The sequence below is a fragment of the Accipiter gentilis genome, chromosome 31, assembly GCF_929443795.1.
Source record: "Accipiter gentilis chromosome 31, bAccGen1.1, whole genome shotgun sequence".
Lineage (NCBI taxonomy): Eukaryota > Metazoa > Chordata > Aves > Accipitriformes > Accipitridae > Astur > Astur gentilis.
Window position 1 is genome coordinate 5,020,197 of NC_064910.1, and position 15,525 is coordinate 5,035,721.

At 40.5% G+C, this 15,525-nt stretch overlaps 1 protein-coding gene across 3 annotated transcripts in view; it reads right to left on the reverse strand.

Moving 5' to 3' along the window:
• Positions 1-3,489: 3,489 nt before the first annotated feature.
• Positions 3,490-15,525, reverse strand: part of NCK2 (NCK adaptor protein 2) — an 88,615-nt gene continuing 76,579 nt past the window's right edge. For all 3 annotated transcript variants that reach the window (XM_049834222.1, XM_049834223.1, XM_049834224.1), the window contains one exon: positions 3,490-5,906. In XM_049834222.1, the coding sequence (XP_049690179.1) occupies positions 5,712-5,906 (195 nt within the window). In that variant the 3' untranslated portion in view covers positions 3,490-5,711. The remainder of the gene's footprint in view (positions 5,907-15,525) is intronic.

A 15,525-nucleotide genomic window follows, 5' to 3' on the forward strand; every position in this document is an offset into this window, starting at 1 on the left:
GACCAAGTCAGCATTACTTTGTTAACCTTTGTAATAGTTCAGGCACTAGTGCCATATGGTATCAAGCTAAATGCCAAACCAAATTCACTTAAGAGAACAGAAAAGAACATTTCTTACCTGTTACTTTTTCCTCATAACTGTGGACTCCCACTGCTGATGATAATCTGTCAAGTTAGAGAGTCTTCTTTTTTCTTTTCTTTTTTTTTTTTTTTTAAACCTCCCACTCCTAAACCATTTAACATTACCACATATGAAAGAAAATGCAAGGAAAAACTTGCTTAATCTATCAATGGTTACATGCCACTTCTGTTAGTCAGCTTCCGTATGAGCTTGGGTAGGTATTTCAAATAACAGGGGAGACAATATATTTTCTAACAAGAAACACCAAGAATATGCCAGAAAACCTTGCATTTTAAAATACAAAAGTAGCACAGGGTTCCAGAGGCATGCAAAGGACCAGAAAATATTATCGTTTTAAGTGTATTATATATAGGTTATATTTCACGTTAAGTCGATTTAGGTCAAAAACCATTCTGTGTGTTGGATTTTCCAACAGCTATAGATATGAATACCCACCTAAAATAGAGAAAAAGACAATAAGCTATTGCTTTTGCAAGACAGCAGCAGAGGAACATACACATACTAGGCATTGTTCTCATATACTAAAGTTGGTGCACATTTGGGTTGCAATTGCAGTATACTTTCTAGAATGGTATCGCACAACTGAAGTACTTGTTACTTAAAAGCCTATTCCACCGAGGAGCAATTAGTGAATGAACAGCAGCATTTACCTGCATCCTCCTTTTACTCCAAAACCTTTCATGCACGTGGTCCAGGTGATTTATAACACTATTCAGGACTGTGCACCCTGTACTCTTGCTGGTTTACACTTCTTAAAAAAGACACTGAATTTTGGATGTACTGAAGAGAAAGGAATAGAAAGATTCACGGTTCCCAGTGCATTTTAAGAGCTGAGAGTTACTTTAGCAATACACCTTTCACAGCTAATCAGTATAAATATGTTAACAAGTTTCCATTTAAAAATGAGTCATCCCATCCCACTGGAGTAAGAAAACAGAACTCATCAGATTCATATTCTGGAGATTGCGCAGGTTTCATTTACCTCTAAATCACTGAATTAAACTAGTTTAATACCAAGAAAGAACAAAAGCCCTTACAGTTATTTGTAGCTTTTGCCAAGTAAATTGCCAAACCTAATCCAAAAGAAGTGTGACCCCTAATCTAGTTTTTGATTTATAATTTAGGCAAAATCTGACTCATTTTTATAATTAAAATTGTATAGTGGTATTTTAAAAGTAATTCAACTTTGTGTTACAACAGAAGTTATCATTCTAAATGTGGAAGATCTCTATTTCTCCTTAGTGAAACCATTAAACCAGGCAGCAAACTTTACAGTATAGAAAAGCTACAATAAAGGCTTGGAAGAACAGCTGTAAATTTTAAGGATTTCATATAAATTTATGAGACAACAATATCTGAATAGAGAACACTAAACAGAATCATTCAAGAGTGGGACTGTACAGTCCATTCATATAGTCCACATTCACGTTAATTACCCAACCGCACGTCTTTATTGCCTCTTCTCTCCCCAAAAGCAAAGACTAAGCAAACCCTTTGCTTTTATAATACAGTAGATCCACATGAGTTTACCTGGTATGCTCTCGGTTCACTCTTAGATTAATCCTCTAATAATTTGTCCCCACCTGAATGTGACTACCCTCAATACTAGATCAGGTTAGCCGTAGCTACCTGGTACCCGACCGTGCAGTTATTTTGCTGACAGATAACACTGCGCACCTGTATTCAGTGTTTCTGCCGTACTCCTCTGCAAGACTCTCAGGCCGAGACTCAGCACCATGCCATGGGTTCACGCTTCTTCCAATTTGGATCTGGCTAGCAGCTGCCCAGAATTTGGATCTGGCTAGCAGCTGCCCAGGACCCATGCAGAAGCTTGCAAGCATTTACCTGCAGATCAGTGTAAGCCTTGAAGTTCTCCAACGTTTTTGGCCAAATACCACCACCATCAGTCAGAGTAGCGTGGCAGTGTGGGTGCTGGTGCAAAGAGCAGCAGCTCCCAGTTGGCATGGGGCGGTACAACACTCTGGAGTGGCTGGTGTAACACTTGTCTCCCCATCCCTTGGAAAATGTCTCATACACACATACTTTTATAAGACTGAACAGCATAAAAGCTGGGACCAAGAACTACACTGTAGATATTTATGAAGAGCAGCTACTACAGCACCCTTGAAATAAAACATCCTCAGGAGAGGAGTGCTACAGAACTGATAGGCTATGATGTGTAAGTTCAAAAGTGACAGGATTTTGACCATCTTTTTGTGCCTATTCAAGGTAGGCCTATTCGGTGATAGCACAAACGGTCGAGATAACTGGAAGAGGGAGCTCGTCAACAAGCTCCTGGGGCTGAAAGTAAAAACATGGATCTCAAATTCCCGCCACTGCATGGAAAGTACAGCAACTGCTATGGATTCCGGCAACTCATTCACATTCTTATGTAAACACCAGCAAGGCAAGAAAACATTAACAGCCGTACTGGAATAATACTTAGAAGTACAACTTACGCACCTATACAAACCAGGTATGATGGGAAAAGCCAGACTGAATACCATAAAGAAAAATCACCACTTCTACTCCATCAGAAATTATTTGAGCCTTTAATGAAAACTGCAGGTGAAGAAACTCAGGTCACCACAATTGCTCTCATCTTAAACCTCTCCCCCCTCCCCCCAAGCCCAAGCTTTGACAAAGAGGCTTTAAGTAGTCAAAAAATAAGGGTGAGGTTTTGTCAAAAGATAGAAAGGTACATATAAAATAGGAAAATAAAAAATAAAACCCGTGTCTATTGCACCTTTATTAAGCAGTTAGTACTTAAGATTGTTAATGCTTAGGCCCAATCCAGCAAATGAGGTCAAAAATGCAGCAAAACTTGCAGAAACTTATCTTAAAGACAGGAAGAACTGAAGAACTATTAATGAGCCCGTTGAATGGAGAGCATGTTGATTAAATACAGTGTGGGCAAAACCAAGATGAGGCTTGTTTCAAAAAAACCCCCCAAAACCAACAAAACAAAACAAAAAACCCCACCCAAACCTCAAGCTAGTCATGCACACTGCTTGGTTGTAAATTAACTAACTGCTTCCAAAGCAAAATACTTTAACAATTCACACCTCAATACACAGAAGCTGTTTACAGAGGATGAGGTAACACACACAAAAATTAAAAACTGATAAATCCATTACAATATAAAGTATATAGTAAAAACTTCACTTAAACATCTATTTGTATTGGTTCTAAGCTACCAAGGCTAGAAAGGGGTTAGGAACTAACAGACCTTGTAAAAAGTGGCTAATAAAAAAAAGTGAAAAAAAGGATCAAAAGAGGCATATGACGGCGCCTGGAAGAGGAAACACGGGGAACATTTCAGAAATATGAACAAGGGGCATGAAAGAGTAATTGCAGTAATCAGTTTACTGAAAAGGAAAACCATTCCCGTAAATCATTTTTCCAAATACTACAAAGAATCAATGAGACTGAAAAGCAATTCAGTCAAACCTGAAAATGCTCATACAACATATAGCTGACTTTAACGTCACTGCCATACTCAGTACATGCTTAGATTCACCTAAAGAACGAACTAGGTATTAGAAGGCAAAAAAATAACATTCTCTGCAGAATTCATTTATGAAGTTTAAGCAGCAGCCCACTGTGGAGTCCTTTTGTAGGCAGATTGTAAACAACTGGTACTTCCCACCAACTTCCTAAGGAAAGCTTCTATATTCTTAGAAGACAGTCAGGGGTAGGTGCTCTTCAGGATAATGCATGACCATTCTGGATCACTCCGAATCACTGCTTTCCTTCCTTAAGCTGGACCAAGCAGAAGTGTCACTGCCCAGTTAACTGTATGTTAATGCACATACGGAAAAATACAGTTGTTAGTTAATTCAAATACAGTTGTCAATTCAGATGACCTTACAGAAATAAGATTTCAAGAGTAGTGGGAAAATAGTATGTGTGTAGAACTTCAAAAACTGTACTTGCCTCTTGAGTCTGAGCAAGACTGCAATTCATTCACAGATGTAGCGGTGCAGTTTCCCGGTAGCGGTATGATTTACACCAAGGCAAGTCAGACAGCACTGGTGTCTGCTTAACCTACACTGGAGTTATGCACAGAGGTAGCTGTACTACCACTGGCTGAAATACAGAATAGGTAAGGGACATGTTTCAATAGCAAAAAGGTACCAGGAAACAGCTCCGTCTTGCAGTTTTCATTAAAGCTATGAACAGACTTACTTATCACAGAAACAAGTAACACAGAGCTCATTAGACACTGCCTCATATCAAACCGTTCTCTGCAGTCGCAGAAGTTTTCTTTTTAGGCCACACGAATTCCAAGACAAACAAATTCATTATTCACTCTATTTCACCTTGCTAAAGCAACACCAGGACTACCACCCAAGGATAAATCCAGTACTCCATCATGACATAATACCTTTTTTATTACAATATCCAAAAAACTGAGTATGCAAGATTTTGAGATCTCACGATCCCTTCTTCAATCTGAGGAATGTGCCATCTAAAGACTGTATATTTAAACCATAAAGGAGTTTAAATGTAAAGAAAAGAGAAAAATGCATTTTCTTCATAAACATTCTCTGTGTCTCTTCCTACCAACCACACCATCCTCTGTAAAACCCGAAGATTTCTTTCTGTAAAGCAAATATATATATAGTGTTGGTAGCCCACCCCGCCCCATCCCAAGATCAGTTTTTATTAATCTTCTGTATTAGTGTCAACAATCAGCTACAGATACATATTACTTTGAGAATTAAATACATAATCGTTTAATTCAAACAAGCAGAAGGGCAAGAGGAAAAAGCATTATGTGGATGGCACATTTGGTTGTAGATTACCAAAACATTCAGCCTTTACAATTCAATGATTCTTTCTCTAGTAATCAACTTTCAAATAAAATTTCTCTTTGTTGCAATTACAGACCAAAATACACTAGATAGTTTTCTTTTACTACAATCTTACCATAGTAGTTTAAGAAGTACTATTACAAAATGCTTTTAATTAGTGTACTCTTTACAAAGAGTCAGAGAGGCAATGTAATAGCAGAGTACAGTGTAAAGAGTGCTTCTAGGAACTAGGAGTTTTTGTAATATACTACTCGGTAAGCAATATAGCTACAGAACTCACAGCCACAACTGTTATGTCTACTCTCTCACTTAAGTAGCTGCAGCTTCAGTGCATTCAAACTGTGCCCGATGTCTCTGAACGGAGAGTTCTGCCTGCGTGAGCAATCTGAACAGATTAACACTGGTTTGAATTGAAAACGCCCCTCCTTGATCTGAGCTAACTATGTAAACGTACACAGGAGAGGGGAGTTTTGAACTCAGCCGGGAAGGTGAGTGCTCGCCACGGCCACCCAAGGGAAACTCTCAACCTGAAGAGAGGTGGTCGGAGATTAACAGAACTGGAACACAAAAAGAGGCAAACAAAAAAAAAAAAAAAAAAAAAAAAAGGACAAACAGCAACCAACAGAGCAAACACTTTAGAAAGAGCCTATTCCTTAAGCCTGCTTCAGATATTGCTCTGCTCTATAAAAGTGAATTTAGGACCTAAGGCTTGTAAATTATAAGAGGCCCAGGTGGCCAAGTCCATCTTCAACGTCACTGAAGTGCTTTCACAAGATATAGCTTTTCCCCGTGTTCACTGGTGAAGATGGGAGCCTTTTTGTAGTGTTCCACCAACTCATCCATAGTATTAAAGCGACGCTGCCCAATACAATAGACATTGTCCACGAGCTGCACCTTGAAATGTTTGTTCTTCCCCGACGCCTTTAGAGATACCGAGAAGTCACTGGGCTGTTGAGAAGAATTCAGAAAGAAAAAAAAAAAAGAATTACATAAAAGTGAACAAAATGAAGGCGTAATTTTGTGGTTTCAGGAACAAACTGTGTCACATAGTTGATGGTAATTTATGCTAGTCTTTGTTCCACAGCTCAGTGCTTTAGCTACTTAAGAAACCCAATAGTCTATTATTCAATAAATAATTGCCATCATTATTAATGTGCAGAGTTAAGACAGTTAAGTGAAAGCTCCCCAGATGCACAGTCTGAAGTTGCCAATTACATGACTAAATTGCAAATATTATCTTAGTTACTTAGTCTAGAAGCACGAGAACGTCAAGGAGAAGGGAAAAACTTTCATCCTCTATGGTTTCCTTGCCAGAGAGTCCTGGAGAAAGCAATTATTGCAATATTGCTTGGGTGAGATGAAGAAAATTGCCCGTATTGCTTTTTTTAGAGCCGTGACCACCACTAGAGGGCTGTTCTTGCTTTGCATTGCAAAAGACAAAATGCACATTCACCTTTTACCTTCTTACCATGGATAGGGAATAATTTCTCCTATTAAGTACAGCTTTTTTTAAAAAAAAATAAAGCTATAGAATAAAAACACAGTACAAATCTCGCCATCAAACCACCATCCACAAAACACAAAATTTAAACACTATGTTATTCGGGACAGAACAATTTCACATGATAAGTCTTTTCGTCTTGGCGATCGGTTGCTTTAACGAAGACAGTGCTGTCATCCAAAGAGCCGGGATGAGACCATTCCGCTTTTTGCACCACATGCTGCTGTAGGGAGTGTAGAAAGGACACACTGTCCCTCGCTTCCAGCTGAACTCCATCTCTAGCCATTGACCGCTGCTGGCCGGCTGTAGAGATCGGAGCATGGGCTTTGCCCTTCTAGAGGAAGCTGGAGGCTGGTGTTGCCAGCCAGTGGGAAAATGGAATAATAAAAAATAAAAAGCGCACACCAGAGTTTGTAGCAAGCACTTAATGGGGATAAGTAACGCCTGATGAGACTCTGGAGGTACTGCTGCAGGGTCTCTGCCCACTGAAGGCACGGCTTCGGGCAGAAACCGCTGAAGGCATGTGCTAGACTTCAGACACGGCCTTCGTGCAGTCCCTCGGTCCTCCCCGCCGCCACGCTGCTGCTGTGGTCAAGCCAGCGCTGTGAACCTGAACTCGTCCAGGTTAAACAAAACCCACAAGGGACTATTTGGTTCACAGCATCGCCTTACGAACAACCATGAGCGGAGCTGTGGCGCAGCAGAGGACTGAGCTGGGGGGGGAACTGGGAGCCCTCGGCCGTTACTGGTGTCACCAGACTTCGGTTCATGAAACCACAGCCTCCGGAGCCCTCTACACTGCACTTGGGGGGGTCAGATACACACTGAGTACCTACCCAAGGAAACCGAAGGACAGCCTTTTCTCAGGCACGCTGTCTTTTATCCTGCAGTGCTGTGGGTCTCTGCCCCACACATCCCCCACGTTCTGCCTATCCCCAAAATCTCGTCCCTTGCAGCTCCCCCTCAGTTGTTTTAATACTGATGCCTTCTCCGCCTTCCCTTCCAGCTCCATCTGCCCTGTCCGCAGCAAACAAAGCTCCTGCCATGCCCATCAATCTGGCTCTGGCTTGCTCCTCAAGCTTTGGGCAGCAGCTCTTCCCCTCTTGCACTGCTCAAGCCAGCAGCCAGCTCCCCAGACCTCTGGGCTAACCCCCTTCTACCTCCAGTCACTCATTTCCAGATCCACAAGCATCACTTCTTTAAACATTGTTTTTACCTAACATGCATAGGAGAATTACTCCTTCCACCTATAATCCAGCGTCACCGGGCCTTGGCCGGGTCAGCGCAGGCTCCATCAGGAAGGCTGCCTCGGGCTCTGAGCAGCTCCAAAGCCACCGGCTCAAAATACAGGCAACACCCCCCGTGACCACCAAGAGGAGAGGACTGGGGAGGAGGGGGGGAAAGGGATAGAAATAAATGTGCGTAAGAGCGTATCTTTGGGGTTTCCAGTGCTCCACCCAAGATACGTTTCGTGCCCGGACATCCGTCCCTAGCTCCAGGTTCAAAACCTGCTATTTTAGGCCAGCCAGCTCCGATATGAAACCCCTGCCTCAGGAGCATCGCAAACAAGGCTGCAGAGAACTCACACCAAGAGTGACCTATTTTCAACACCTACCTCACTGGGTTAAAGCTAACCCAGTTGCACCAACACCGCGCTGCGGGTCAGAGCCCAAACGCAGCGTGGACAAACCCTCCAGCAGCCATAACCACGTAGGACCATGACCCGTTTCAATGGACATCTCCATGGCCCTAAGAAGGGACAGCCGTTAAATGGTAACGAAGCACAAGCCTGCACAAGCGAAGCTCTGCAGAAGCTCTGGGATCCTGGGCTCACGGAGGAGAAATTTAGGGTACGGGCTCTGGGCAGCGAGCTGATCGCTGTGCTCTAACCACAGGCTGCCAGGTAAGTCTGTAGGGTCTCTTCAATTGAGGGGAGCACGTACGGACTAGCTGCTCAGGATTCGAAAAACAAGATCAAGCCTTGCTGACTAAGTTCTGCTGCTTCCATGGGCGATGCCTATGGCAAACAAAAACCAGTAAGCAAAAGGCCTTCATTTAAAACAGAAGAACTTACCATTTGTAAGTTCATAATCTGAACCAAACGCATTTCTTTTTTTGTTTTAGGAACGAAGGTTTAAAAATAAGTGAAATAATCACTTCAAGCTCAACAAAATTTTAATGTTTTCTGGCAAAGCACAGTTGTTTTCAGCATGCCAAAATTATGAGGTTTCATCGCTCCTTGTATCTGCTAAGAATTGTTATTTTAGACCAGAAAGGATGTGCTAATGACACACAGAGGTGCTGGAATAGGTCTTAGACCTCTGATCTACTGTCCTATGTCCCAGGCACTGGCCAGACTTAGATCTTTGCGGGTGATCTACACAATACATTAAATACTTTTCCTGCCATTTTCATTATAACTCTAATGAATGAACATTCTCCTGAACTATTGTCCATTCTTCCCAGCCTTAGAGCTGCTAATTAGATTGATGCATAAATAGAAGACATTATTATCGCTTATTTTCTCCAGAATATGTTACAAAGTTTATTCTTTTCGTGATCTGATCTAATTAAAGAAAAAAAAAACCCAACACCCCCCCCCACACACACAACGGAAAGGCTGATCTAACTCTTTTGAGAGCCATCATCCGGTGCAAAGAGATGGAAGAGCTCAAACAGCTGTTGCAAGAATCCTGAAACCCTTTATTGGCCTCAGCATAGTAACTTCTACAGGATTCAAGAACAAACAGCAAAAGCAACTGGACTTGCATTTGTTTTTATTTTGGTTCTTTCCCACTCTAACAAATATGCAAAATGGTTAAAAAGACTATTTAAAAAAAAAAATCTCTAGATAAACTACTGCTCTTAAACATTCCATTTCAAAGTATGCTGGTTCGATGCAGCTTGAATTGGTTCCCTGCTGTCCTCCTTGGATTTGCTCCAAGTCTGTTTATTTTATTTACTGTTTAAGCTATTTTGTTTCAACTGCTGGCCAATTTTTCTCCCTTCTCCCTCTTAAATTAATTGCTACATTTGGATGTTTGCACACTAACTTTTCCAGGAATAAAAGCCGCACATACACCAAATAAGGGCACACCAGAAGTAAGCTTTAATCCCTGAAATGTACAGAGGAGCTGATGATTCTGCAACAGAATTACAGAGCATAGCTTCATGGCAGGGAACCTGTGAATATTTCTGTACTGGCATAATTGTGAAGACCTAAATCTGAAGTTAAACTAATTCCTAAACCAGAAAATTGAAGATTAGCTGTTATTCATTTACAGCTCTTCAGACCAGGTGTAGTACTTCTTTGAATTGTTTCAGATTCCTTCATTTTAACTCCTGCTTATGACTAAGATGACCATAAGCCAGCTGGTGCCTACAGCATTTGGAAGACAACAGGTAGGAAGATGTTCCTTTAATTTTACTTATTTGGTCAGGAGCTTCACTGTCTTTTCAAAAAAGATGGAAAACTATCATGAAGACAAGTTATAAAGCAATATAAGGGAAAACAAGTGAAACCAGGAAAGAAATTCCCCTCTTTACAAACTCCATTTGAGAATGAAACAAGACAATTTTATCATAAATGGCAATATTGGGAAAAATAACTCCCTCTGAAAGCCTTTTACTGATCCTGTAACTTATTGTTTTTCCTTTTAATCCAGTTCCAGTTGGCAATGCCCTTTCTCCATGGAAGATATTCTCAGGCACTCATTCTTCAAACTGTTTTAGACCCTTCGAGCTCCCACCTGTGAGCCTGCCCTGAAGCTCCCCAACTCCTTCCACCTCCACACCCAGGCTTTCCCTCACTCCTCCTCCTACTCAGTCACCCAGCCAAAAAAAGTCATAACTCAAAAGTCTAAGGTCAGGCTGGACAGAACCACCTGGGAGGATTAAAAATTCCTTTTTCTACCCCTTCCACCTCATTTGGATATAAACAAATACCTTCCTCTATGTAATGTTCACCATGTTCCAAAATCAACATTACACAGGGCAGAAACATGAATTAGCTCCACTGATCATCAAATACAGCTCTAATAAGATTTCTATTCTTCCATTTAAAATAAACCACTAGGTACTTCTTAAGCCTGTTTTTAAAAATAAACTTTCTCCTCCTCTCCACTGTACTCATCAATCACAATATGTCACAGAACATGACGAATGCTTCAGTTTTTTAACTGTTGCCACATTTCATTGCTTCTATCCAACACTTGCAGGATTAAAACCCCAGGAAAAAATGGGAAACCCTGAATGCTACAGAATTAGCAGCTCAAAAAGCACACAGACTCTCAACCTGTGCCTCCTCCCTCTGCTGCCACTATCGCTGGACAAAGAGCCCAGAAGCTAAATGCGACCTCAAAGGACTGACACAAATCCAGTCGCACCTACAATCCTCAGTATCATCTTAATACTATATAGCCTGCAACCCCTTTTAGGATCGGTTACTATAATCTGATAACTGTGACACTATTGGCAGAAGGTAGCCATTACTTCCCAATAAATAATTGCTCCTGAAATCGTCCAAGAAATTGCATAGATCGCTCATGCTAATAAATAGAGCTGGCCTGAGAAAAACACCTCTGCTTCACGAGAAGACATCACGCGGTTATGAAACAGCCGGTGTTTGCCTCATCGACAGTTTCGCAGCCGAGTGCGAGGGGACTGTGAGTCCTGATGGAAGCTCCCTTTGAAGTCTCGGGGTGCCTGCAGCAGGGGACCTGCTCAGCAGCCAGCGGCGAGCTGTGGTTGCCCTCCCTGGTCACCGGCCACAGCCTATTGCTGGTTCCTGTTAGCAAGAGCACTTGTTTCCCAGGGTGAATCTGAACCAAAAACCCCTCTTCCTTCCAAATTTGCTTCTCTCCCCAGTGGAACCTTAGATCTTCAAAGCATGACGATCACCTGCCCAACCCAGGCCAACGGTGTCAGCCAAGACTTGTTTGTCTTGTGGTAGGTACTACACAGAGAGAACAAAAATCTGACCGCTGGAAGAGCCTGCAATTCAAAAAGGGTAAGAAGTGGCTGTACAGAGACTGCATAGATTAAATCTGCATTATTTGTTCAGGAGTGCTACTTAAACGAGACAACAAACTTCAGTTTTTAATCAACAGAGCGGCCTGCAACACAAAGAACAAATCGAGCGGTTATTTCTTACTAAGTACGTTCTACTTCACTCTGCTCTTTCACATCTCCAAAACTGAGGCCACATTACCTGGGTATAACAGAGTTGGCAAAAATGTTACCAGTAGGTAACTGGGCCTGTTACATAAACTATAGGCTTAAATGGTTCAAACAAGTTTATGGTTCTAATAATAGTATTTCGTAATTAATGAAGATAATCAGGCTCCTAGCTACCTGACAGAGTTCATCTCAGGATATTCTCCACTATGGCAGCATCCCTTAGATCCAAATGTATCTGAGGAGAATGTTTTTGGCTAAAGCAATCTAGCTGTGAGACAAACATCTGGTAAGTTAAATCTAGAGAAACATTGTAAAATCTTGCAACTACTAAAATTTGAAATGGAGAAACATGGCAGTCTCATCAAGTGAATACAAAATACAAACCTTCATCTATCCAAGGAGAGCTTTTCATAGCTCAGTAACAAGAGCAAAATGCAAATCTAAGGAAAACTTTTACAGATGACTTTTTGTAACTATGGTGATGGAAGTCTAGAGAAAACCCTAAACCAGGTCAAAAATCAGGCACAGGATTAGCAGGATGACTCAGAGTTTTGTCTATGGGCCTTTTTAGAAAGGAATAACCCCTGCAACTACAGCTGTAATAGGTGGGTTCATAACGCAATGTAATGGGAACTGCTGGTTTGGTGGAAAGATGAGCAAACCACAGAGCTGACAACTTCGCTCAGTTCAGTCTGGTCTCTCTAATCAAGATCCTTCGCTCCGATCGTGCAGACACTCCTGGTGACTTTTAGCCACAGCGTGGCCCAATGCTTTTATAATTCACATACATAAACAAATTACATGATGGTATGATATATAAAGCATGATATATAAAGATTAGGGTAGGCAAAAGTTTGAGATGTAGTAAAATATTTCTTTAAACCTAATAAAAACTAAAACCCTCAAGTAGTACCAAGACAAAGGAGGCATTTACATGTTCAGTTACAGTTACAGTTTTTCTCCTTGCTCACAAAAACCCCCCAAATACAGGATCTGCAAGACCAGATCAAGATTAGAAAAAGAAAAAAAAAAAGCCATAAGTTCCTCAATTCAGCACATTTTTTTTGCGTGTGTGAAAAAGCTTGCTGTAATGTGAATGGAGCAAGTTTTCTAGGATTCCAGTAAGTGTTAGATGCTAGACACAACTTGAAGACCACATTCTGAATGAATCTTTTTGTGCTCCGCAAGCAACAATTTCCCCAGCAACAATGCAGGCAGCAAATTTGAAACTGCTTTGAATACAAGCGTCTTTAGTATTATGATGTCATATTAAATTAAAAGGTTACTGTGTCCTTTCAAGGAAATTTGTTTACTCCAGAGGTTAGACTCTTAAGAGCAAAGAAACGAGCCGTAGCACAGTGGTCACTGTGACATGACGTGCGCTGAGAAATGGCTGCGCATTTTTGTATTTTAAGTAATGTATTAATTTTCAAACTGTCCTTCTGGCACTTTCCCAAAAGACACAAGAAAATGCAGCATCCAAATCTGAAAGTGAGCTTCTACCTGCTGGATGGACACACCAAGGGTATACTGACTGCATCCACGATACCCGCCTGCCCCTGGGAGACAGGATGCTACCTGGAAGAGACAGCTGAACTACTGTAATTTAATGATTACCATAATCCTCTCGTGGCTTTCTACATTTTAGAAGGCTGCATGCCTAACCTCAGTCTTTTCTTCTGTTGACTAAACAAACTTCAGTCCTCTCAGCCTCTGTAAGTCAGAAATGTTTTCTAAATCTCTATTTTTCTTCCTGTTCTCCTCTGGTTTATTTTTATTTAATCTCTATTTTTCTTCCTGTTCTCCTCTAGTTTATTTGCATTTGCCTTCATTTAGTGATTACAGTTAAAACTAAGAGCAGAAATAGCAACTCAATGACAGAGAACTTCAAAGGAAGGGTAGTCTGACAGCTACCGTGTCTTCTTCAGAGCAAATTCATCAAGGAAAGATGCTTGAAATTTAATCAGACAATACTGTATGCAGGAAAAAAAAATATTTGGGACTATTACAGAATTGTATTTTGTCAATAATGTTACATATGATGTAAAAATTTCAGGGAATAGCAAGAGTCCTAACTTCAATAATAATAATAATAATAAACTACTACTGTTTTCCAAAAATTAGAATGCAAAGTTTTAAAAATCCTACACAGTTAACAATTTCCTTGTCTTTCACCTGTTGTTCTGCTGTCTCTAGAAACCTCTGTTCATCTCCCTCACCAAGAGTCAACATGCCAGCCAACCCCAAATTTAAGTATTACATATGAGGAATACACAAAAAGCCTAAAATATTTAGCTGCTTGTCCACTAAAGAGTATCCTTTAGTACGCACGACCTAATGAATCTGCCTCAACACCCCCTCTGATTTTGACTTCACTCTGCAACCTCTTCTGAGTAGCTGAAATTGCAACTTTGGAAGAACAGAATCAGCAAATGAAATGTGAAACATACTTCCAAAAAAGTATTGTGAGCTAAAAGGATCTTTACTTCCAGATTTGAGCTCAAGCTTAATCCTGCCGTTTAGAGCTAATTCTTTGTTTTCCAGCACGCAGCCATGCCAACATCTACTACCAACTAATTACTAAAATAATTTACACGAGGAATAGTATATAGGAACAGTTTTCCCCCAGTTTACAGACAATTATGATAAAGAATATCACAAGTTCTAACCAGAAGTGACATATGCAATCAATACAGCCTTCTAAAGACATCAGAATCAAGAAGTCTTAAAAACCATATTATGGTTCAAACTGTATGCTGTTGACACTGCTTTAGTTTTTATTCACAACCTACGCTGTAAATGAAGATAGCCCATAATACGGGCACAGTGAAACCCAATACAAATACGGCATAGAGATAGATGTCCGTAGCTGTATAAGGTATACTTATTTTAGTAGTACCGTATGCTCAAATTAGAAGACTGAGCTAATGTAACTACATTATTTTTTAATTTTTATACATGAAGCGACAAAATACTTAGATGGAGACATCTACTAAACAACGTGTTTTCATGGAATGGCTCTACAGTTGAAACAGTAAATGCAGAAAAGCCCTAATCACAAATTCAGATATTTTTTTTTTGGTACCTTTTGAAAGATATATTAAGGGATTATTAAAATCTGTCACCTTTTCAAAATCACAGTCAAGGGTTAATTAAATTTTGAGTGCTTTGACTATGAAATCTCTGGCCTTAGCATACATGAAAGGCCTCTCAGTGTAATTTTAAATTTGAACTTTCAGAATCACAGTGATCCCTAATCAGCACTACTCGTATCCCTCTGATGTCATCAAGGCTCAATTTCCAAAGCATATGAGCTGCTGACTTGACCCTCTCTGTTGTTTATCATAATCTTAACAGTTAGATACAATAATAAGTTTCCGTTATTACAACCTAAATAATCTAAGTAGAGCAGAAATACATTAAAATGGGATTTTAACCCATAGTTTAAAGAACCTATGTTATTATTCAATTAAAAGCAGAACAAAACTGACCAATGCAAAGATCCCATTTGAAATTAGCTTAAAATCAAATTCATAACCAAATTTGCAATTCACAAGAGTTATTTTACCTTGTAGCGCTGTAAATTTAAGGAGGATTGCATATGAGGAATGCCTGAAAAGTCAAACTGAAGCCTGAAATATTTACTTGCTTGTCCACTAATTAAAAACCCCTGGATAATACAGACCACAGCTGCTAAATTTCAGTGTAAATGTCACTGCATTTCAGCAACAGACCGATTCTCGCAAGCAGTAAGCGTATCGGTTGGTAACGCCAAAGCGTTGCTTGCTTCGTTAAGGGTGAAAAGCCCTTTACTACAGATAGGGAAGCTATTAACTGTCATGCCTGCTACCCCAAGCGTCGGGTATTACGAAGCCTGCCGGGCTGAGT